At 44.7% G+C, this 23,014-nt stretch overlaps 1 protein-coding gene across 12 annotated transcripts in view; it reads left to right on the forward strand.

Annotated features, from left to right (window-relative positions):
• RYR1 (ryanodine receptor 1) overlaps positions 1-23,014 on the forward strand; it is a 314,039-nt gene that overhangs the window by 139,587 nt on the left and 151,438 nt on the right. For all 12 annotated transcript variants that reach the window (XM_033954047.1, XM_033954059.1, XM_033954057.1 and 9 more), the window contains 8 exons: positions 2,658-2,736; positions 8,861-8,950; positions 10,743-10,886; positions 13,491-13,571; positions 18,935-19,010; positions 19,111-19,234; positions 21,087-21,202; positions 21,553-21,620. In XM_033954047.1, the coding sequence (XP_033809938.1) occupies positions 2,658-2,736; positions 8,861-8,950; positions 10,743-10,886; positions 13,491-13,571; positions 18,935-19,010; positions 19,111-19,234; positions 21,087-21,202; positions 21,553-21,620 (778 nt within the window). The remainder of the gene's footprint in view (positions 1-2,657; positions 2,737-8,860; positions 8,951-10,742; positions 10,887-13,490; positions 13,572-18,934; positions 19,011-19,110; positions 19,235-21,086; positions 21,203-21,552; positions 21,621-23,014) is intronic.

The following is a 23,014-nucleotide window of genomic DNA, read 5'->3' on the forward strand; positions in this document are numbered from 1 at the left end:
CAAGCTTGGTTTACCTCTTTCTGAAGCATGCTGGGATTTTAACTGTCTCTACCAGTGCACGTGTTCAGAGAAGGGAGTTTTAAAAAGAGAATGGTTCAAAGTTAGTAGACAGCGACAGAGACTTCAAAAAGAAAAAAGGGGGGAGCAACAAGAAAATACACAAAAAGATCAGAGACATGTGGTAAATGGTAGAGTTATTTATGTCCCAAACTATTCATTCAAAATTGTTCAATTTGTTTCAAAGAAAGGGTAAATCATTAGAGACTTCAAATGATCTATTCAACTATCAAGGTGGAGAAAAAGCCTCAAATCACATCTAACAGCATTATATCCACAGTGGAAAAAAAATGCTGTATCTATTACTATCACAGTCATTAAAACAACTCCACCCTAATTCTCTTGAAAAGTCTCAAAATGAAAAAAAAACCTCCACCACATATGCAATAGAGCAGTGGTTCCCAACCCTGTCCTGGAGGAACACCAGGCCAATTGGGTTTTCAGGCTAGCCCTAATGAATATGCATGAAGCAAATTTGCATGCCTATCACTTCCATCATATGCAAATCTCTCTCATGCATATTCATTAGGGCTAGCCTGAAAACCCGATTGGCCTGGTGCTCCTCCAGGACAGGGTTGGGAATCACTGCAATAGAGTGACTTATCTGATAATGCTGGGAATCATATGAAGTCTTCCAATACACACATCGGTATCCTTATATACTTTCAGCAACAGAACGACACTGTGGGGTGGTCTACATCACAAGGACGGTCCTACTGGCCACAGAAATGGACCTTGGTACCACAGAAAACCGGGTAGTGTAGAAGAAAAGAAATGTGGAACCATATAAATTAATATCTGAATAAGAAACCTAAAACTAGTCTAAAAGACATTTGGAGCACTGAGATAAAGCAACAGATTTCTGCTACTCATTGGCCACGGATTTGGACTTGAAGGATGAGATGTACAGCGTCAGCATTTATGAGACAAGCTTGTTTTTTTTCTGTTATATAGAATTTTCTGGACCCTTGTTTGTTTGCAAAAGTCAGATAGTTCTAAGTCTAATAGATGCTGGCATTGTCATCTCGATAAAGCGACACTGGATCATCTATTGTTCTATTGTCCCTTGATACTTAAATTCTGGAGGTCTATTTGGGGTCAAATTAATATGATATTGGAAGTCTCACTGTCATTGTCATATGACGTAGTAGTGTTTGGAACACTATTAATGCCCAAGAGTCCAATCAATGCAGATAAGAACAGATTACTTCTTATCATGACAGGAGTTGCTATGCAGCTAATCACAAAAAAATGGGATAGAATAAATTATAATTTTTGGTGGGAAACCTTATGCCAATTTTATAAGTTTGAACGTATGAATTTGTAACAATTGGGACACTATCGGCCTCTCTTACAAAGCCGCGGCTGCGCTGCGCTAACGGCCCTGAAGCCCATAGAGATTTAAAGGGCTTCGGGGCTGTTGCTGGCGCGGCTTTGTAAAAGAGGCCGCGTAATAAATTCAAAGAGATTTGGGATCCATTAACAAAATTTTGTATGAATTGATCATTAAGATTACCCTTTAATTTTTGAATGAATGTTATGCACATCCAGGAAAGGAGATGGGGGGGGAATTATGTACTTATTTTATTATTTGAGTGTAAGGAGTGTTGTTTATTGTACCAATGGTTGGTAAATCTGTTGCACTTTGTGTTGGCTTTTAAAATGAATAAAGAATTGGGGGGGGGGGGGAAAGAAAAGAAATGTGGAACCAGATTCTGGACTTCCAAGAATGGTGAAGTTTATTGGTGTATAAGACGAATAAAACGTATCACAAAAAGTCAAACGTATTACAGCAATATAATAATAGCACGGCATAGACGATGACCAGACCCTACAGGGGCCGTGTTTCGGCTCTGTATAGCCTTTCTCAGAGGTCCTTGAAATGCTGTAACAAAGATTCAAAAGACAGTCAAGTCTGTGAAATGAGTGTCTCGCACTGTCCTGCGGCTTCTGTTGCTGCCTGAAAATACATTTTATTCATCTTATACACCAATAAACCTCACCATTTTAAACTCTTGGAAGTCCAGGATCTGGTTCCACGTTTCTTTTCTTCTTCCTTCTATACTTTATCATATTCGTCCCGCGTTCATCCCCAACAAAGATCCTTGTTTCACCATCCACTTAGGCTGCTTCAGGAGTTTTAATTTCGTCAACTCTGTGCCTCCGCACTATATAATAAATGGCAGCAAGGAATAACTGAACTCTCTTGCTACTTTTTCAAAGAGCCAATAGCATTCTCTTCCTGCTCACTTCCTTCTTCATTTCCAGTTTCATTTTGAGACCTTGAAACATAGGGCTCCTTTTACGATGGTGCGCTATGCGTTTTAGCGCGCTAAATATATGCACACGCTAACGCACCCATTATAAGTCTGTGGACGCGTTAGCGTTTAGCGCGCGCTAAAATGGCTAATGCGCCTTTGTAAAAGAGGGGGATAGTGCCATGTTGGACATGAATTTTATATGTTAATTTCTATGACCTTTTTTTTTTTTTTTTTTTTTAAATTTAAGATTGGACAGATCATTTGAACTAGAGTTTACTTTGATTTTCACATCTTCTGTAGGTTGGAGGCTCACTAAAAGGTTCTTTTTCATGCTTTCAGTGTCATCATCCCAGAGAAGCTGGATGGTTTTATTAACAAGTACGCAGAATACACTCATGACAAGTGGGCATTCGATAAGGTAGGAAGGCCAGCTAAAGCTCCTCACTGTATCACCTCTGTTATTCCAGTACTTAAACCCTCAAAAGCATCTCTGTCAATGCATAGCAACCTTATATAGAGCACCCTCTTCTCTCAATTCTTTCTCATACCACTGCTTTGTTAATGCACATCACTCCTGTCCTTCAGTACCCCCTCCATGTCTGAGACCCTCACATAAGCTGTGTTATACTTCACTCCTGCCCTGCAGCACCCCCTCCATGTCTGAGACCCTCACATAAGCTGTGTTATACTTCACTCCTGCCTTGCAGCACCCCCTCCATGTCTGAGACCCTCACATAAGCTGTGTTATACGTCACTCCTGCCCTGCAGCACCCCCTCCTCTTCTGAGACCCTCACATAGCTCTGTTATACTTCACTCCTGCCCTGAAGCACCCCCTCCATGTCTGAGACCCTCACATAAGCTGTGTTATACTTCACTCCTGCCCTGAAGCACCCCCTCCATGTCTGAGACCCTCACATAAGCTGTGTTATACTTCACTCCTGCTCTGCAGCACCCCCTCCATGCCTGAGACCCTCACATAAGCTGTGTTATACGTCACTCCTGCCCTGCAGCACCCCCTCCTCTTCTGAGACCCTCACATAAGCTGTGTTATACTTCACTCCTTCCCTGCAGCACCCCCTCCTCTTCTGAGTCCCTCACATAAGCTGTGTTATACTTCACTCCTGCCCTGCAGCACCCCCTCCTCTTCTGAGACCCTCACATAAGCTGTGTTATACTTCACTCCTGCCCTGCAGCACCCCCTCCATGTCTGAGACCCTCACATAAGCTGTGTTATACTTCACTCCTGCCCTGCAGCACCGCCTCCATGCCTGAGACCCTCACATAAGCTGTGTTATACTTCACTCCTGCCCTGCAGCACCCCCTCCATGTCTGAGACCCTCACATAAGCATTGTTATACTTCACTCCTGCCCTGCAGCACCCCCTCCATGCCTGAGACCCTCACATAAGCTGTGTTATACTTCACTCCTGCCCTGCAGCACCCCCTCCATGTCTGAGACCCTCACATAAGCTGTGTTATACCTCACTCCTGCCCTGCAGCACCCCCTCCTCTTCTGAGACCATCACATAAGCTGTGTTATACTTCATTTCTGCCCTGCAGCACCCCCTCCATGTCTGAGACCCTCACATAAGCTGTGTTATACTTCACTCCTGCCCTGCAGCACCCCCTCCATGTCTGAGACCCTCACATAAGCTGTGTTATACTTCACTCCTGCCCTGCAGCACCCCCTCCATGTCTGAGACCCTCACATAAGCTGTGTTATACTTCACTCCTGCCCTGCAGCACCCCCTCCATGTCTGAGACCCTCACATAAGCTGTGTTATACGTCACTCCTGCCCTGCAGCACCCCCTCCTCTTCTGAGACCCTCACATAAGCTGTGTTATACTTCACTCCTGCCCTGAAGCACCCCCTCCATGTCTGAGACCCTCACATAAGCTGTGTTATACTTCACTCCTGCTCTGCAGCACCCCCTCCATGCCTGAGACCCTCACATAAGCTGTGTTATACGTCACTCCTGCCCTGCAGCACCCCCTCCTCTTCTGAGACCCTCACATAAGCTGTGTTATACTTCACTCCTTCCCTGCAGCACCCCCTCCTCTTCTGAGTCCCTCACATAAGCTGTGTTATACTTCACTCCTGCCCTGCAGCACCCCCTCCTCTTCTGAGACCCTCACATAAGCTGTGTTATACTTCACTCCTGCCCTGCAGCACCCCCTCCATGTCTGAGACCCTCACATAAGCTGTGTTATACTTCACTCCTGCCCTGCAGCACCGCCTCCATGCCTGAGACCCTCACATAAGCTGTGTTATACTTCACTCCTGCCCTGCAGCACCCCCTCCATGTCTGAGACCCTCACATAAGCATTGTTATACTTCACTACTGCCCTGCAGCACCCCCTCCATGCCTGAGACCCTCACATAAGCTGTGTTATACTTCACTCCTGCCCTGCAGCACCCCCTCCATGTCTGAGACCCTCACATAAGCTGTGTTATACCTCACTCCTGCCCTGCAGCACCCCCTCCTCTTCTGAGACCATCACATAAGCTGTGTTATACTTCATTTCTGCCCTGCAGCACCCCCTCCATGTCTGAGACCCTCACATAAGCTGTGTTATACTTCACTCCTGCCCTGCAGCACCCCCTCCATGTCTGAGACCCTCACATAAGCTGTGTTATACTTCACTCCTGCCCTGCAGCATCCCCTCCATGTCTGAGACCCTCACATAAGCTGTGTTATACTTCACTCCTGCCCTGCAGCACCCCCTCCATGTCTGAGACCCTCACATAAGCTGTGTTATACGTCACTCCTGCCCTGCAGCACCCCCTCCTCTTCTGAGACCCTCACATAAGCTGTGTTATACTTCACTCCTGCCCTGAAGCACCCCCTCCATGTCTGAGACCCTCACATAAGCTGTGTTATACTTCACTCCTGCTCTGCAGCACCCCCTCCATGCCTGAGACCCTCACATAAGCTGTGTTATACTTCACTCCTGCCCTGCAGCACCCCCTCCTCTTCTGAGACCCTCACATAAGCTGTGTTATACTTCACTCCTTCCCTGCAGCACCCCCTCCTCTTCTGAGTCCCTCACATAAGCTGTGTTATACTTCACTCCTGCCCTGCAGCACCCCCTCCTCTTCTGAGACCCTCACATAAGCTGTGTTATACTTCACTCCTGCCCTGCAGCACCCCCCTCCATGTCTGAGACCCTCACATAAGCTGTGTTATACTTCACTCCTGCCCTGCAGCACCGCCTCCATGCCTGAGACCCTCACATAAGCTGTGTTATACTTCACTCCTGCCCTGCAGCACCCCCTCCATGTCTGAGACCCTCACATAAGCTTTGTTATACTTCACTCCTGCCCTGCAGCACCCCCTCCATGCCTGAGACCCTCACATAAGCTGTGTTATACTTCACTCCTGCCCTGCAGCACCCCCTCCATGTCTGAGACCCTCACATAAGCTGTGTTATACCTCACTCCTGCCCTGCAGCACCCCCTCCTCTTCTGAGACCATCACATAAGCTGTGTTATACTTCATTTCTGCCCTGCAGCACCCCCTCCATGTCTGAGACCCTCACATAAGCTTGTTATACTTCACTCCTGCCCTGCAGCACCCCCTCCATGTCTGAGACCCTCACATAAGCTGTGTTATACTTCACTCCTGCCCTGCAGCATCCCCTCCATGTCTGAGACCCTCACATAAGCTGTGTTATACTTCACTCCTGCCCTGCAGCACCCCCTCCATGTCTGAGACCCTCACATAAGCTGTGTTATACCTCACTCCTGCCCTGCAGCACCCCCTCCTCTTCTGAGACCCTCACATAAGCTATGTTATACTTCACTCCTGCTCTGCAGCACCCTCTCCATGTCTGAGATCCTCATATAATTTGTGTTATACCTCACTCCTGCTCTGCAGCACCCCCTCCTCTTCCAACATTGAACCCTTCATATACAGCTCTGTAAAAACATACACCTCATTCTTGCCCTGTTATACCCATTGCTCTTCCCATAATGAGACCCTCACATACAGCTTTGTTAATGTACCTTATTCCTGCTCTAATATAGTGCTTTCTCTTCCAATACTAAGACCCTTACACACAACTCTGCCAATGTACTTCACTCCTGCCCTGTAGCACTCTTTACATTTTCAATACTGTGACTCTCTCACGGAGCTCTGTTAGTGCACCTCATTCCCGCCCTGCTTGACACCTTGCTTTTCTAGTACTGGGACTTTCCCTAGCTGAGATCATGAAGATGAAAGCTTTAATGTGCTACTGGCACAATGTAAAACAAGATTCACTCATTTTTTAATCACTTTGGCAACTTTCAGAAGCTGGGTTTAATTTGTTAACCACAGTGTATGGAGATTGGCTGCCTTTGTTAATGTATAAAACTTCTTCCTGATCATACACATTCCAGGAACCGAGTTCCATTAGCTGAGAGTTAAGACTTTTCAATATCATTACATATGGAGCGTCTTGATGTCAGAAGGACACCCACCTGCCACATGGCGGCATTTCTTACAGATTTGGTCACCTGTTTGAGATAATATGCCTCCTAGGGCCTGCAGCTACTTGTTGAATATGTAATTTGATTTGGGTTGGGGTGGGGGTTGGTTAGGTGGAATTGGGTTGTAATGCACTCTTTTGTGAGGCCACCATGATGAGCCAATATGGGTGGCTTGGCTTTTTCTGTGTTTTAATTGTTGTCTTATGTGTTGAAAATTCAGTAAAAATGTATTGATCATAAGACTTGTTTTCAAAAGCCATTTACCTGTGCTGAAGGGATCTCTGTAAAAACAGGCATATTGTATCACATCGTGCCTTCTTTTAGCTCTTTAACAAGGAGGCATTGCCAAGTCTGGGAACAAAAGAGAGCATGTACATGCCCCCCAAAAAGGTGCAGATGGGGTAGTTTTCAAAGGGAAAGTGTAGTTTAAGAAGTGATACAAAGCCCCTGTTAAACTTACCCATGACTTTTCATCAAGGCGGGCAGTTTGAAAATTTCCCCTCTTCACTAAATAATTAGATTTAGGTATATTAGGGTCTTTCTCGTGAGGCTGCTATGAAGCTTCGTGAGACTGCAGCTGGAATTCTTGGCAGCCATTTTCACACTGAGAGAGTATGGGCAGGATCGAGTGGAAATTGCTCCTGTTCAACGCACCACTAGACCACCAGGGAAACACAGTAGGCCTGGGGGTCCTTTGGCTGGGTCTTGGAGGGGGGTTAGTTGTGCCTGTTCATGGGGGGGGGGTGGAAGAGGGAGGGAGGGGAATTCTACCGGTTTGGAGGGTGGCTGACAGTGGCAGAGAAGGAACATTACTGGGAGAGATGGTAGTAGGAATGGGACATCAGGGAGGAGGAAAGACTCGAATATAAATGGAGACCCCCATTTTTGGGCCAATATTTTGGCCCATAAATCTCACTTTATATTCATGTATATACAGTACTCTTATCTGGAAAACTATCTGCAAAAAACACGGTTGCACCGTCATATTTTATCTTATTCAATTTTTAATTTATAACATTTTATTGAAGGAAATAAGTAAATATAATATAATACAAATAGATTTTCATTTCAAATTGATTCACAATTATTATATTTTCATACATATTTCTATCATTCCTCCAAAATATATTTCCATATGATCCATATCAACTTTTAAAGGGAGTATTTTGTCTTTGAAAATAGGTACAAAACCTTTTAGGTAAAATGTAGCTGTGGGCATTGCACTTCTCTAGGAGGCTTGAAAATTATTCTCAGTTGAGGTAACTATAAAGAATTTTCCATATGTAAAGGCTCTTTACACACAGAAAAGACCTTTTGGAAAAAATAAATAAATAAAATAAAATTGCCCCATGGTTAAAGCTGCCAAATGAATCCAGATTCTCAGGACAGGGTTGATCCAGTCCTGGGTTTACCTCGGTGTATGCTGAAACTTGTAGTCTTTCCTTTTTTAGGGACTTCAATGGGGAAATCAGAACTACAAGTCCCTGCATGCAATGGGGGTAAGCCCAGGACTGAACCAACCTCATCCTGCAAATCTGAATCCAGTTAGCAGCCTTACCCGTACTAAGCTTTTGTGCCAACAAACCGACAGATACTTAGATGTGCAGAGTATGTAAATATTCCTGGGGACGGAGTTTGGGCAGATAAGGGTCGGAGCTGAAACGTGTGCTTGTATTTTTTTATCAAATATCTGAGTACTTGTGTAGAATGCACACACACATTTACTGCTCCTTGGAGCGGGTGTAAATGTATGCATTGGCATTTTTACGCTCTTGGTATTGGACCTGGAATCTTGCTAAGGCATCTTTTTTGGACTCATGTAGGTGTTCAGGCCCAACAGGGGAAAGAACGCCACTGTGTGACACTCACGATGGGTTCTCCAGAGATGCTAGAGCAGGAATTTCTTGCTTCTGGCACGGAGCCACTCAGGGTTTCCATAAGGACATTCCTTGTTCCATCTCAGAATGGACCAAGGCTCAGATCCTGTGTGTCCTACATAAACACATTTCTTGGGATCCTGTTTGTATGCATAATTCATCTAAGCTGGTTTGTGTACTTTTCTCCTTGACAGATCCAGAACAATTGGACGTACGGAGAAGCCATCGATGAGGAAGCAAAGACCCATCCAATGTTGCGACCATACAAGACTTTCTCAGAAAAGGTACCTTTGTCCACCTCTTGGCTCTTTCGGTAGGCAGCAGCTTCTCTACAGATACACTGATACAGTATTTCTATAGGAGCACTCTGGATCTGACGTAGGATAATGTGGTTATTCAGTGTGATCATCCTTTGGAAACACTCTGGATTTAGCATGCTATAGCTGAAAAAATATTCATTGTCTTTTGTTACCTGTTGACCTGTAGAGAACAGTTTAAGGCAGTGTCTCTCAAACTGTGTGCCATGACACAGTGGTGTGCTCCGAAGAGATTCCAGATATACCATACGAGATTCCAGAACTTTACTTTAGTTTTAAAAATTCTCTTCATAAGTATACACTAAAAAGGATGACATGTACGTCACATACGCAAGAATCTGTCAATGTTATGAACGTCTGTGTGCATAAAGATAGAACCGCCCAGACAAGCCTCATTCTTTGACCTGATTGGTCCTTGAAAACTAATGGCAAGTAATTTTATTTTTATTTTTGCAGTAATTATTATAACTTGAGCAACAAAGCAATCAAGGCTTTGTTGCCATTTGGATCGTCTTATCTTTGCAACTTGGATGTTCAGCTCTGACAGAAATTAAATGGAAAAAAAGAGAACGACTCCAGATGGTGGATGATGAAATGTGTGCTTGCTTGTTGACTATCACAATTTGAGTTAATTTGCACTCAAAAACAAGCACATCCATCGCATTGATTAGAAATTCTATCATCTACTTTAGTTTCACCATTTACAATTACCCATACATAGCTTAAAGAACTTTAAATAAATAAATCTGATTTAATTATTTTTGTTGGTTTTGCAATATTATATGTGCCATGAAAAACATTTGCACCATTTAATGTGCCGGAGCTAAAAAAAGGTAACGGTAGGCAGGCAATGTTCTGCTTCCGTCCTGTTGTTTTTAACATAACATAACATAATAACATAAGAATTTATTTCTAGACCGCCATTACCATAAAGTTCAATGCGGTTTACAAAAGACTAGCTACGATACATAAGTCAACGTGATGAATATGTTAGTATTAAGAGCTAAGAAATTTAGGGCCTGTTTTGCAAAGCATACAATACAAGGGCTGGTCACTGCTAAGACCCCCTGGTAATTTTCCCAGTGTAGTATTGAATGCAATTGACCCTCAGAAATGCCACCAGTCACTCAAATATGTTTCATGGTGGTTGGATTTATACATTACATCCTCACCGGGTCATTTTTGTTTTGTTTTTAAATTTGTGAATATCTTAGTTTTTCATAAAGTGCAACAGTGCCAAAGTAAAACTTATTGTAAATAAGAGCTAATACTTAGCTTAGCTATAATGGTCCATTCTAAGGGATACTATCACCAACATGTTTCACCCAACACGGGTTTCATCAGGGCTGTGATCCCTCGATTAGAATGTGTTTCTCACGACGCGACCACTCCACATATTTGAGTGGCTGGTGGCATTTCTGAGGGTCAATTGTATTCAATATAACGCTGGGAAAATTACCAGGGGGTCTTAGCAGTGGCCAGCCCTTGTATTATGTGTTGATTTCTACTTTCCCTTATAGACCTTTTCAACTATATAGTTTGCACTAACTGTTTTACAAAGCCGCGCTAGCAACTGCAGTGCGGTAACAGCCCCGAAGCCCATAGAGATTTAAAGGGCTTCAGGGCTAGCGCGGCTTTGTAAAACAGGCCCTTAATAATCAAGAAAGTCTTAAGTGGTTTCCTGTAATGAAGGCAAGAAATGGATGATGATGAAAGCCGCTTGAAATCCTTTCAATGTTTCTCCTTTCCCTTATCTTAGGACAAAGAGATTTACCGCTGGCCTATCAAGGAGTCACTCAAGGCCATGATTGCTTGGGAATGGATGATTGAAAAAGCAAGGGAAGGCGATGAAGAGAAGGTTGAGAAGAAGACCAAGACACGCAAGATTTCACAGTCGGCGCAGGTGAGAAGTGGAAACGAGGAAAGGCAGAATTCTACCAAGGCGCGACAATGTGAGCTTGTAATCCACCTAAGACCAGATGGCACGGAGCTCCGGAAACCCAGTGGAAAACTCCGGGTTGGGAGCGAGTTTCATTTTCCCGGCAATGCTCCGCACAAATAGCACGCACGCTGCGGTACTCGGTGCAAATAGTGAGAGCACCAGCAAAAAGGGGAGGAGCTGTGCATGGCGCCTATGCACAAGAGCTGAGGGTTAGGCACAGCTCTTGTGCACAGGCTCACCTCAGTGTAGGGCTGTGCTCGCAGACTGTGGCATAGTGAGGGTGAAAGGTGCCCCCCTCACCTTGTCTCCACCCCCACTCCAGCCCTAATCCCCTCTACTGCACGCCCCCCCCTTTCCCTTCCCCCATACCTCTAGTTCACCGCCAATAGTAACAACTTCAATGTGCTCCTCGTGACCCCAGCAGCTCTCCCTCTGATGTCACTTCTTATGCGTAGCACCCGGAAGTGATGTCAGTGGGAGAGCTGACGCAGTCACGAGGAACGTATTGAAATTGTTGCTCGCAGCGGTGAATAACTAAAGGTACTGGGGAAGGGAAGGGTGGCGTGCACGTGGCAAGGGGAGGCATGGGTAGAGGCAGAGAGGAGGAGGAGTGCCGGCGCCCCCACCAACATAGCATCCGGGGCGGATCTCCCCCACTGCACACAGAGCTCCAGTAAACAGCAACAAGGGAAAAATAATTAAAAAAAATAAACTTCTAGCCACAGCTGAAGCCTCTCTTGCTGTGGCAAGTTCGGAAATGTTTTTGGGATGCAGCTGCTGTGTGTGTGTGTTTTGTCCCGTGCCTATGGTCAGAATGCAGTTGTTAGGCATGGGATGCAGTGGTTAAAACTACAGCCTCAGCACCCTGAGGTTGTGGGTTCAAACCCACCACGCTGCTCCTTGTGACCCTGGGCAAGTCACTTAATCCCCTTATTGCCCCAGGTACATTAGATAGATTGTGAGCCCACCAGGACAAACAGGGAAAAATGCTTGAGTACCTGAATAAACTCATAAACCATTCTGAGCTCTCCTGGGAGAAACTTGAATAAATAAACACTATGAAGAGTTTCAGCCTCTGATAACCAGAGCTGGTATTGTGACATCACAATGCTTTATTCCACCAATGCCTGAGCCAATCTCATCAGTGATGTCATAATGGCTTTATTGTCCTATACTTGGCTCACTTCTGCTATATTTTGATTTCTAGAGTGGCGCAGTGGTTAAAGCTACAGCCTCAGCACCCTGAGGTTGTGGGTTCAAACCCACATTGCTCCTTGTAGCCTGGGCAAGTCACTTAACCCCCATTGCCCCAGGTACATTAGATAGATAGATTGTGAGCCCACCGGGACAGACAGGGAAAAAAAAATGCTTGAGTACCTGAATAAATGCATGTAAACCGTTTTGAGCTCCCCTGGGAGAATGGTATAGAAAATTGAATAAATAAATAAATAAATAAACATAAAACATACACAGACAGCTCCTATTCAAGCAAAATTCAAGCTACCAACAGCTCTAGACCTTCCGGAAAAATTTTTCCCTGCTGTCCATTACACAGATTGCTCATTTTAATACTAACGAGCTCCTTGTAATGCGTACTGCTGCCATGATCGGTAAAAGCCTCTGAGAGTCCGTTTGAGCATCGGAGGCTGAGCTGTCATGCAAGTAAGACTGGCTACAACCAGTCTTACTTCCATAGTAAGTTTTTGAGCACCGGGAGCCTAGAGTCTTAGTACAGAATATAAGTTAAAAAAAAAAAAATAACTGGGAATGCCAGGGGGCATGACAAAAGGACAAAAAGCAGTAGTGGCAACTGTAGGAAGTCTTATTGGAGCAAATCATCAAAAGAAACCCGACGTAGGCAATTTGTCAAAATATGGCTGCTTCAGATTTCCTTTGATTTGCTCCTGTAAAATTTTCTGCGGTTTGAAAGTACTGCTTTTCTGTTAATTCTTGTGCACCCTGGTACTCCTGTTGTTGCAACGCAGGTGAGAATCCATACTCTTCTCCTGGCAGATCCCCAGGGATCGTATCTCAGCCTCTGGACTAGATGGACCTTTTGGCCATTTGGCCTTTATCTGCCATCATGTTTCTATGGTCTTGCAAGCAGCGTCATATTTCACAGCTGAGATTCTACATAACTCAGGAGTTCCGCCATGAGAGAGAAAGAGATAATGGTTACTGTGGATGGGCAGACTAGATGGGCCATTTGGCCTCTATCTGTCATCATGTTTCTATGGTCTTGCAAGCAGCGTCATGTTTCACAGCTGAGATTCTACATAACTCAGGAGTTCTGCCAGAAATGGTTCCATGTAACTTTATAGACTGTGGAAGGATTGTAGGCTTGAGGAGCTACAAAAGTTTATAATATGTTATTCATGGCATCGTTATCCAAAGACATCAGCGCTAGTTTATAAAAAGGAGCTCTTTGTGTAAATGATTTGATAAACTAATAAGGAGTCGCTGGTCACATGCCTATATGAAGTTACATAGATGTGCATCTAACAGGAAAGGTGGAAGGAGATGACTCACTAAGTATGCCTCTGTCTTTTCATATTTCTTTTTTAGGCCACCTATGACCCCACCACCCAGACTTTCACTCCCACCCCCTTAGATCTGTCTGGAGTCACGCTGTCCCGTGAGCTGCAGGTGAGTTTACCTCTAGACACCCAATAAGAATGTCTTCTCAGCCATACAAATTTCTTAGTCAGTTTTCAGAATTATGCAGGCAGGTGCTTTTCCCCGTGGAACCTGCGCAGCTCACCTTTGCAGCAGCTTTTTTTTCTGCGGATAATTTTTACCCCCCCAATCTAATTTTGCCTCTGAGCCCTCCAACATGTGACCAGTTAAGTTTAGGAACCCAGGGGTGTGACATTCAGCAGGAAATATGAGGGTTCTTCAAAAAGTTTCCGCACGTTCATATTTTGGCGGGAAATGGTTGGGGCAGGAGAAGTGGTAAGAGGGCGTGCCCTAGAATGTTATGGGGAAAAATGTATCGCAAAACAGGGTGATTATGTGGAAAAGTGATGTAATTTGCTTGTGAAATATTTAATAAATAGTGTTTAAAAAAAAAATTAAAAAATGCAGAAACATTTTGAGGATCCCTTGTAATTGAGCCTGGTGAGCTCCTACTCTGTTGTATCCCACTGACTTGGTAATGCCTGGATTTTCAGCAACACATAAACAGATATTTGATTAGTGGCAGGGTGGACACAGGAGTTACCTGGACACCGCTGTTATCTTGGGGAGCGGGGTGCCTGGATAGGTATTTGATTAACCTAGGCCAGTGAAATAATCGTCCTGAATTAACAGAGTGCCTATCTAGGCATAGGATCCAGCTCTGTAGAAGCCAGGAGGTGCTGAGCCCCCCCAGTATTGAGCAAGTGGAGGAAGTTAGAGCACCCTGAGGTTGTGAGTTCAATTCCCAATGCTGCTCCTTGGGATTTTGGGCAAGTCACGTAACACTTCATTGCCCCAGGTACAAAATTAGTACCTGTGTAAAAAAAAAATTGTAAACCTCTTTGATTGTAACCACACAGAAAAGGCCCAACAGCTCATTCTTCTTCTTTTGCCCTGTGTTCGGGGCCGACAGACCACCGTTCCTGCTCTTCTGCAGGCAAAGGAAGGAGGAAGAAGGCTTCCATTTTGTCCCTCTTTCCTCAGCCCAACTCTGCAGCACAACGTGACATCGGGCCTAACTCCGCCCAACAGCTCACTCTTCTTCTTTTGCCCTGTGTTCAGGGCCGACAGACCACCGTTCCTGCTCTTCTGCAGGACTTAAGCTTCTCCTCCTTTCTGTCTTACCAGAAGCAATTTAGTTGCTAAATGTTCTTTAGTTTTATCATATCAGATGCAATTTAGTTGCTAAGTGTTCTTTAATTTTTATTTTACCAGTTTCAATGTCTTACCAGAAGCGACTGTCTTATAGGTCAATTTGCTCCTACTAGAATCATTTAGGCGCTAAGTTTTCTTTTACCAGAAGCAATTCATATGCTAAGTGTTCCTCAAGCTTTATCTTACCAGAAGTTATTAGATGCTAAGTGTTATTTAAGTTTTATCTTACCAGTTTCATGTCCCCACACGACAATCAATCAGGTTCTCTCTGCCTAACTCATCGCCTTCCCCCTCCTTGGCTTACCGAGGTCCATTGGGGACCTCCAGACTTACAGCTCTCCCCTGTCTAACCCTCCCAATTCAGATTCCGCCCGATGCCAATTTTATTACTGTCTATGCTCTTGTTTAGATGCCAAATTCTATTACTGTCTATGCTTTTGCTTAGTGCCAAACTGTATTATTGCCAAAGGTTTACCAGTATTCACTTTCTGTTGCCCCTATTTCCCCCCTCCCAGCACATCCTTTGGGCTACACACAAACCTTGGCTGCGCAATCTTTCCTGTTAGTCATCTATTGCCCAAGCCTCTCCGTTTTAAGCTCCAAATGAAAAGTGTCTAGCTGCTAATTGCTTTCACTGCTAAGGCTCCTCCTCTGATTTACCCCTTAAAAAAAAAATAACCTCTCTTCCCTACTCCTGGCTCTTCTCTCAGCCAGCCTAAATAAGCCCCCCGCTCCCTCCTTAGCCCCTGCCGCAGACTCTCACGCACCAATCCACCTAGTCCTAACCCCGCCATGAATCCATCCTTCTGGTTCCTTCTCCTACTCAGCTCACCTCTCTATACTTCCCTCTGTCTGAAACCTCCCTCTCCCAACCTACTCGACCCCGCAAACACCAATAACATCTGCCCTGGCCTCAGAATCCCCACACTGATACGCACCAGAAATCTCCCTTTTAAGAAAAAACCCCGAAAAGTCAACCAGAATTCACTAAAGCCCTTGCCCTCTGCCAATCTTCCCAACGCTGCCTCTGACTCTCTCACCCCAGTCCCAACACTTTATTGCAATGCCAGATCTGCATGTAACAAGACCCAAATCTTGAAGGACCTTCTAGACGAGCTCGACCCTGGATTCCTGTGCATCACGTAATCATGGATCGCCAAAAACGATCTATTCACACAAAATGAACTCCTCCCCCCCCCGGTTATCAAGGTCTCTTCTCTCCCAAATCCAATCGAAAAGGAGGAGGACTGGCACTCCTCTATAAATCTTTCTTTGATGTCCAGCTCCTCGAGAAGGGCACTCACGCCTCTCTAGAATATATGCTTGCCTCAGTCAATGATGAACTCCGCACTCACCCATTGGGCATATTGTTATTATACCGCCCACCTACCCCTTGGATCAACTCCTCCAATCTCGTCTTTGAGGCCATAACAAATGCCTTCCTTAAATTTCAAAGACTATTGATCGTTGGTGATATTAATCTCCACCTTGATGATACCACCAGCAAGGACATGATTGAATTTAACAATTTCCTTACCTCTCTAGGTTTCCCCTCACCTACCTCTTCTCTAACCCACGAAAAGGGGCACACACTAGACTTCACCACATTCCTCGATCTTACCGCCTTCAAAACTTCAACCGATGACACTCATTGGGAACAAGTCCCTTGGTCTGACCACTTCTTAGGGGCTACCTGTCTCCCCATTTTCATGTCACACCTTGAATCCTCATCCCGCTCCTCCCATTTCATAACCTTCCGCAAAAAAACTTTGAGCGATCTATTCTGGTCCAAATTCCTCAACCAACTCTCCTCCAATCCTAAGCCTACAGACTCCGAATCCTACTGGCGCAACTGGATCTCCCTCTCTGAATCCATCTACCATTCCCTTGCTCCAATATCCACTAAAACCATCTCCTACCCCCGAAAGGCCCCCTGGTACCTACCGCTTCACAGAGAACTGAAACAGAAATGTTGCGCTCTGGAGCGCAAATGGAAAAAAAATCTAAATCCCCTTCAGATAGACAGATCTGGAGGGTCAATATCAAACTCTACAATTCAACACTAAAAAAAGCCAGGAAGAACTTCTTCGGAGATAAGATCTCCAGATCCAACAACCAGATCAGTGCGTTGTTTAACATTTGGCGCTCCTTAACTACAAAAAAGGACTCATCCTTGCTCCCCTCGTCTCTATCAGCCGATGCCCTAGCAAAATTCTTCAATGAAAAGGTTACCACCCTAAGATGCTCCTTCCCTCCTACAGTCTCCTACAACTCCCTGACCTCTACTGACTTCAACCCTACCCTACCTGTCTCCAATCCCATTCTAGCTGACAGATCCTGGACCGTCTTTGAGCTTGTTTCCGAATCGCAAGTCTCCAAACTCTGCCTCAAACTAAAAAACTTGCAAGTGTACCTTGGATCCTTTCCCCTCCTACCTATTTGAGAATATCTCTACACAGGCCATCACTTCCCTCACCAAACTTATAAACTCTGCCCTAACATCGGGCCTTTTCTCCTCTGAAATGGGACATATTGCACTGACCCCCCTACTGAAAAAGACCGACCTTGACCCCTCCATACCATCCAGTTACCGCCCAATAGCAAACATCCCTCTCCTAACCAAGATGTTAGAATCTATCATATCCACTCAACTCTCATCCTACCTAGAAAGATTCTCTATTCTCCTACCCCATCAATTCGGCTTCAGACCCAACTTCAGCACCGAATCCCTATTGGCCTCACTAATCTCCAAGGTGCAACAACTCCATTCCCGCAATAAATTCGCTGTTCTTTTACAATTCGACCTCTCCGCAGCTTTTGACGTCATCCATCATGATATCCTAATCTTCCAACTCTCCGAAATAGGCATAATCTCCACAGTCCTAGATTGGTTCTCGAAATTCCTACGTTTCCGCTCCTACACCGTTAACATAAACGGCACCTCATCCTCCCCCTGGAAGCCGATATGTGGAGTCCCGCAAGGCTCACCCCTCTCTCCTGTCCTTTTCAACATCTACATGTCCTCTCTGAAACTCCTCCACCTATCCCCCCCTAGAAACTCTCAACACCTATGCTGACGACATCCTTATCCTCCTCGAGACAGACTCGAACCTCACTAACCTCGCTGAGAACATATCCACATGTATAATGAACCTCCAATCCTGGGCCCAATCTGTACAAATGAAACTGAATGAGTCCAAAACAAAATTACTTTGGCTCGGCCCAATATTAGATCATTTACCCACCTCCATCCCTTTATCCTCCGGCCCCACTCTTCAGCTCGAGTTTTCAAGCAAAGTCCTGGGCATCATCATAGACTCCTCTCTCTCCTTCAATGACCACCTCAACTCCTTGGTAAAAAAATGCTTCTTTAGCCTTCATATGCTGAGGAAAGTGAGGTCCTGCTTTCATCATTCTCACTTCGCCGTCCTTGTTCAATCCACCATCCTCTCTAGACTGGATTATTGCAACTCCATCTTTATAAGCCTAACTAAGAAAAACCTCCATAGACTTCAGCTAATTCAGAACGCCGCGGCTAAGCTTATTTTCGCAAAAGGCAAGTTCGACCACGTCTCTCCGCTCCTGTCCAAGCTCCACTGGCTTCCAGTACACTCCAGAGTCCTCTTTAAATGTGCCTGCTTAGCCTTCAAGATCCTACACGGCATCCTTCCTCCCGTTATTCCACTCCTTTGGAACTCCTCTAACCCTAACTCCACCAGATCTTCCCAAAAACTGAAACTATCATTCCCTTCTACAAAAGGTATATCTCGTGCAGGAAAACTAGGAACATCCCTCCCCTTTAGAACCACAGAACTCTGGAACAACCTCACATCCCCGCTCAGAAATTCAAACTCCCTCCAATTCTTCCGCAAACACCTGAAAACTTGGCTCTTTTCAAAAATCTAACACCTCCTGCTCTCTGGGACCCTTGTCCCTCTCTTTCTTCTTGTTCCTTTCCTATAACCCTTCATTGGAGTTCCTTTCTTCCTAACTCTGTAAACCGTGCTGAGCTCTATGCTTGTGGAGATGGCGCAGTATACAAACCTAAGGTTTAGTTTAGTTTAGTTTAGAAGCATCCTTTTTTTTTTTTTGTCTGGTTACCTAATATTGTCCCAGTTTTGTCTGTACCTTTGCCTTGCACATACAAATTCCGTTCTGCGCACTGTCTTCCTTTATAGGCTATGTCAGAGCAACTCGCTGAGAACTACCACAACACCTGGGGCCGGAAGAAGAAGCAAGAGCTGGAGGCCAAAGGTCTGCTCTTCTCCTCCTCTTTACTCCTCCGCCCTCCCACCCTTCATCTTTGAACATTGCCAATTTAAAACGCTTTGTTCTGGTGTCTTTGCTGTTTCAGGAGGAGGTACTCACCCACTCCTTGTTCCATATGATACCCTGACGGCAAAGGAGAAAGCTCGGGATAGGGAAAAAGCTCACGAACTGTTAAAATTTCTCCAGATTAACGGCTATTCTGTGACCAGGTGAGTCAAAAAGAGACTAGAAGCACCTAGAAGGAGATTAAAAAAACAAACAAACCCAGGGAAATAAGAGACTGAAAAGGGCTTTGGGGAGCAACAGCTGAATGAGAAGGGGAGAGTAATGGGGAACGAGAATGGAGTGTAATTGGGGGTTACAGGTCAGTACACACTCGCCTAAGGAAAAGGGTCTAAAATTCATATACTACTCTAATCAGTACCCTATATGGAACTGACAGGCCTCACCACAACAAACCATACATTGCAGTCACTCAAACATAAGTGGAAAAGACAAAAAAAAAAGAAGTGAAGAAAAAGCCTCAGTTCTGCTTCATAGGGCAAAAAACTCCACTTCAGTAAGATAACCACTTGCACATGTGAACTACAACGAAAGGTGAAAAAAGGCACTATATCAGCCCATAGAGTGCCACCATATCGCTCAGCACGCCAGGAAAAAAAAATTCCAAACAGTGATACTGTGGGTAAATAAGCCCTTCAGCACTACAGTCACTAGTATTGCATGAGTAGAACAAAACAAGAAAACGTAGCTGCCAATGGCGTCCAGGTTCTCTCCAAAGCGTCCACAATCAATGCTCTCACACCCGGACCCCGCAGCTAGTTGACCCGACGGGGAAATCTCCGTTTCGCTTCGCTGCGTCAGGGGTACAGATTCCACTGCATCACAGGCAATAAGTCAGGACCCTCCGTGCACATCAAGCTCCCATTCCACTTCTAAATCACTTCTGGAACTGAGGCTTTTTCTCCACTTCTTTTTCTTGCCTTTTTTTTTGTCTTTTCCACTTATGTTTGAGTGACTGCAATGTATGGGATGTTGTGGTGAGGCCTTTCAGCGGTGCAGAGTCCCCTTTCAGTTCCATATAGGACAGGGGTAGGCAATTCCGGTCCTCGAGAGCCGGAGCCAGGTCAGGTTTTCAGGATCTCTACAATGAATATATATGAGATGGATTTGCATGCACTGCCTCCTTGAGATGCAAATCTATCTCATGCATATTTATTGTGGAGATCCTGAAAACCTGACCTGGCTCCGGCTCTCGAGGACTGGAATTGCCTAACCCTGATATAGGGTACTGATTAGAGTAGTGTATGAGGTTACAGGTCAGTCCCATTTGGTGAAGGAGGGTGAGGTTTGGAGACTTGATAGTGATGAATGTGATCTGTGATGGGTTACTGGGGACATAGATTGGCTTTGATGATAGGGCCAGTGCAAGAATATTAGGTACCCCGGGCTTACCTTGAACCTGCCTCCCCACCCTTTGCAAAATTAATTTTAGCCCCTTAGCCCCCAACAATCATGGTCATTCCAAAATATCCTTCCAGAATAATGGGCTATTTGAAAACTACCCACCCGTCCTACTGGTCAAAGTTCAGTTTAGTCTCGATTATCCATTGTTAGATAAGTGAAAAGTTGGATAATAAGAAAACATAATTCCTCAAACAATGCATAAACAAAGGCAGTAAAAACAGGCCCCTGGGTCCAAAACAAATTGTCTCAGGTGTGAAATTACCTCAGAAGCTATGTTGTAAAAATAGAAAGAGAAGCCACACTTCTTAACGGTAATGCGAAGACATCACCGGGGGACCTGTTGGATAGCTGGATGGTTGGACTAGCAAAGGTCAGATAATCAAGCTTTTCACTTCCTGTTGTTTCTTTGACTTTTGTGTAGTTGTCAGGATCTATTTTTTTTTTTTGCTTTGATTGCTCTTTGTTGCTGCCCAAGGCCACTGTGTAGTCGTACTTAATGGTTGAACCGGCCCTGGTGATAGAGAGCAGAGAATGTCAGCTGGGTTGGGTTTGGTAATCACGATCCTACTCACGGCTGGAATCTGATTCCTTCAGGGGGCTAAAGGACATGGAACTGGACACTTCCTCCGTCGAGAAGCGATTTGCTTATGGCTTCCTGCAGAAGCTTCTGAAGTGGATGGACGTGGCTCAGGAATTTATTGCTCACCTAGGTATAGTATGGAATTTGTAGGATAGCCATATAGGCACAGATTACCCGGTGTAATAACTGTTTCCAATATATCTGTGTCCAAAAGTAAAGATGGTTCTCATTCAGTTGAATTACATAATGCCACTGCTGTCAAGGTGTACCACTTAGGCTTGATGAATATGATGTCACTCTCTACTGGAAGTACAACTTAGGGTCCAGGATATGATGTCATGGAATCTTCAGTCCTACGCCAGCTATAAGTCCAAGACTTAGCCAGGAAATGGTGGGAGAGAGGAAATGAGAATGGGAAAAAGAGGTTTGGGGGCATTTAGCAGAATACTAGTATTTTTACCATCTCTTTTTCCACTGCAGAGGCCGTGGTGAGCAGTGGCAGGATGGAAAAATCCCCTCACGAACAGGAAATCAAGTTCTTTGCCAAGGTCTGTTGTGTAGTACCCCAAGGAAATGTGTGTTCCAAGTGTGTCTCTGTCCTTTGTGTATATGCGGATTGCCACAGGCTTTGGTTTTATCCAGATAGTCCTGTTTTGGGCTTTTGTATTCAGCCTTACTGTATGGCATCTAGTTTTTGTACAAGGATCCAGCATTAGATGCCAGCATTAAAGGGTCCTGTTTCCTGTCTTCTGTTGCACCTTTGCTAATCCTCAGCCTTTGTACTGCATTGACGGCATCTGCCGCCCAGCTCTGGTTTTGATTAGAACCGTGTGGTCTCATAAAGATCTCACAGGACCATTCGGCACCACATGATTCAAACGAGACTGGAGTTATGGAAGCCGATGAGGGTGAAGTGCTGTTTTCCTGATGGCAGAAGAGGCTAAGGATTAGGACTCGAGAGAGAAAGGACAGAGAGCAAAGAATCAATAAGGCAGGGGTGTCAAACTCGCATACACAGTGGGCCAAAATGTAAAAACGTGGACAAAGTCGTGGGCCAACCAAAACAAGTGCCGTGGTCGTAACCATGTTTAAGGACAAGGTTCGGCAAAAGAAACTAAAAAAGTGTAAACATAAAAGTGGCCAAAGAAGCATCGAAGGCACGTAATAAACTAAAACCCAACAACAACAAAAAATATATAAATAGTGAAAAATAAATAATAACAAAACCTTGCGTGCGGATGCATAAATAAAAAGTTTCTGCTGCAGAGCTTGAAAAAAGTGTAGCTGTCCTGCACTAACAAACGTCGCAGTGTGGCAATAGACTGTAGAAAACATAAAAACCATCGGCTAATATTTTATGGAAACTTAAAATAACTTAAAATAACTATGTGCAAGTTAAAAATAAAAAGGAAGAATGAAATAAAGCTATGGTGGCTCTTAACCTAGTAGAGACCATCTGTAGCGCTCTGAGCTGAACAAACCGAAAGTAAAACCGACTCGAAAAATGCCAGCAATTTAAAAAAGGGGGGGAGGGGTGTCACATGACAAGTGCCATAATCACAACCGTAATCATAAGCAAAAAGTGGCACTAAAAAAACCGCTAAAGAAATCGATGGTCATATGATGAATTAAAACCCGATTAAAAATAATAAATAAATTATAAAAAGTGAAAGGTCTAAAAAACAACTGACATACATTGTGAAGATCGTATAGCTGACCTACACTGATATACCCGGCGGGCCAACTCTAGTAGACATTTGTTATTTTCTCGTGGGCCAAATATAATTACACTGCAGACCAGATTTGGCCCATGGGCCTGAGTTTGACACCCCTGCAATAAGGGCATGGGAAAAGAGGACCAGGAATTGGTGTGGCATAAGAAATAAAGTCTGACCAATGTTCAGCCAAGGGGGGGTCAGCGTTATAATGTCCCCCCTGCTGG

Source organism: Geotrypetes seraphini, chromosome 8, assembly GCF_902459505.1.
Source record: "Geotrypetes seraphini chromosome 8, aGeoSer1.1, whole genome shotgun sequence".
NCBI classification, from domain to species: Eukaryota; Metazoa; Chordata; class Amphibia; order Gymnophiona; family Dermophiidae; genus Geotrypetes; species Geotrypetes seraphini.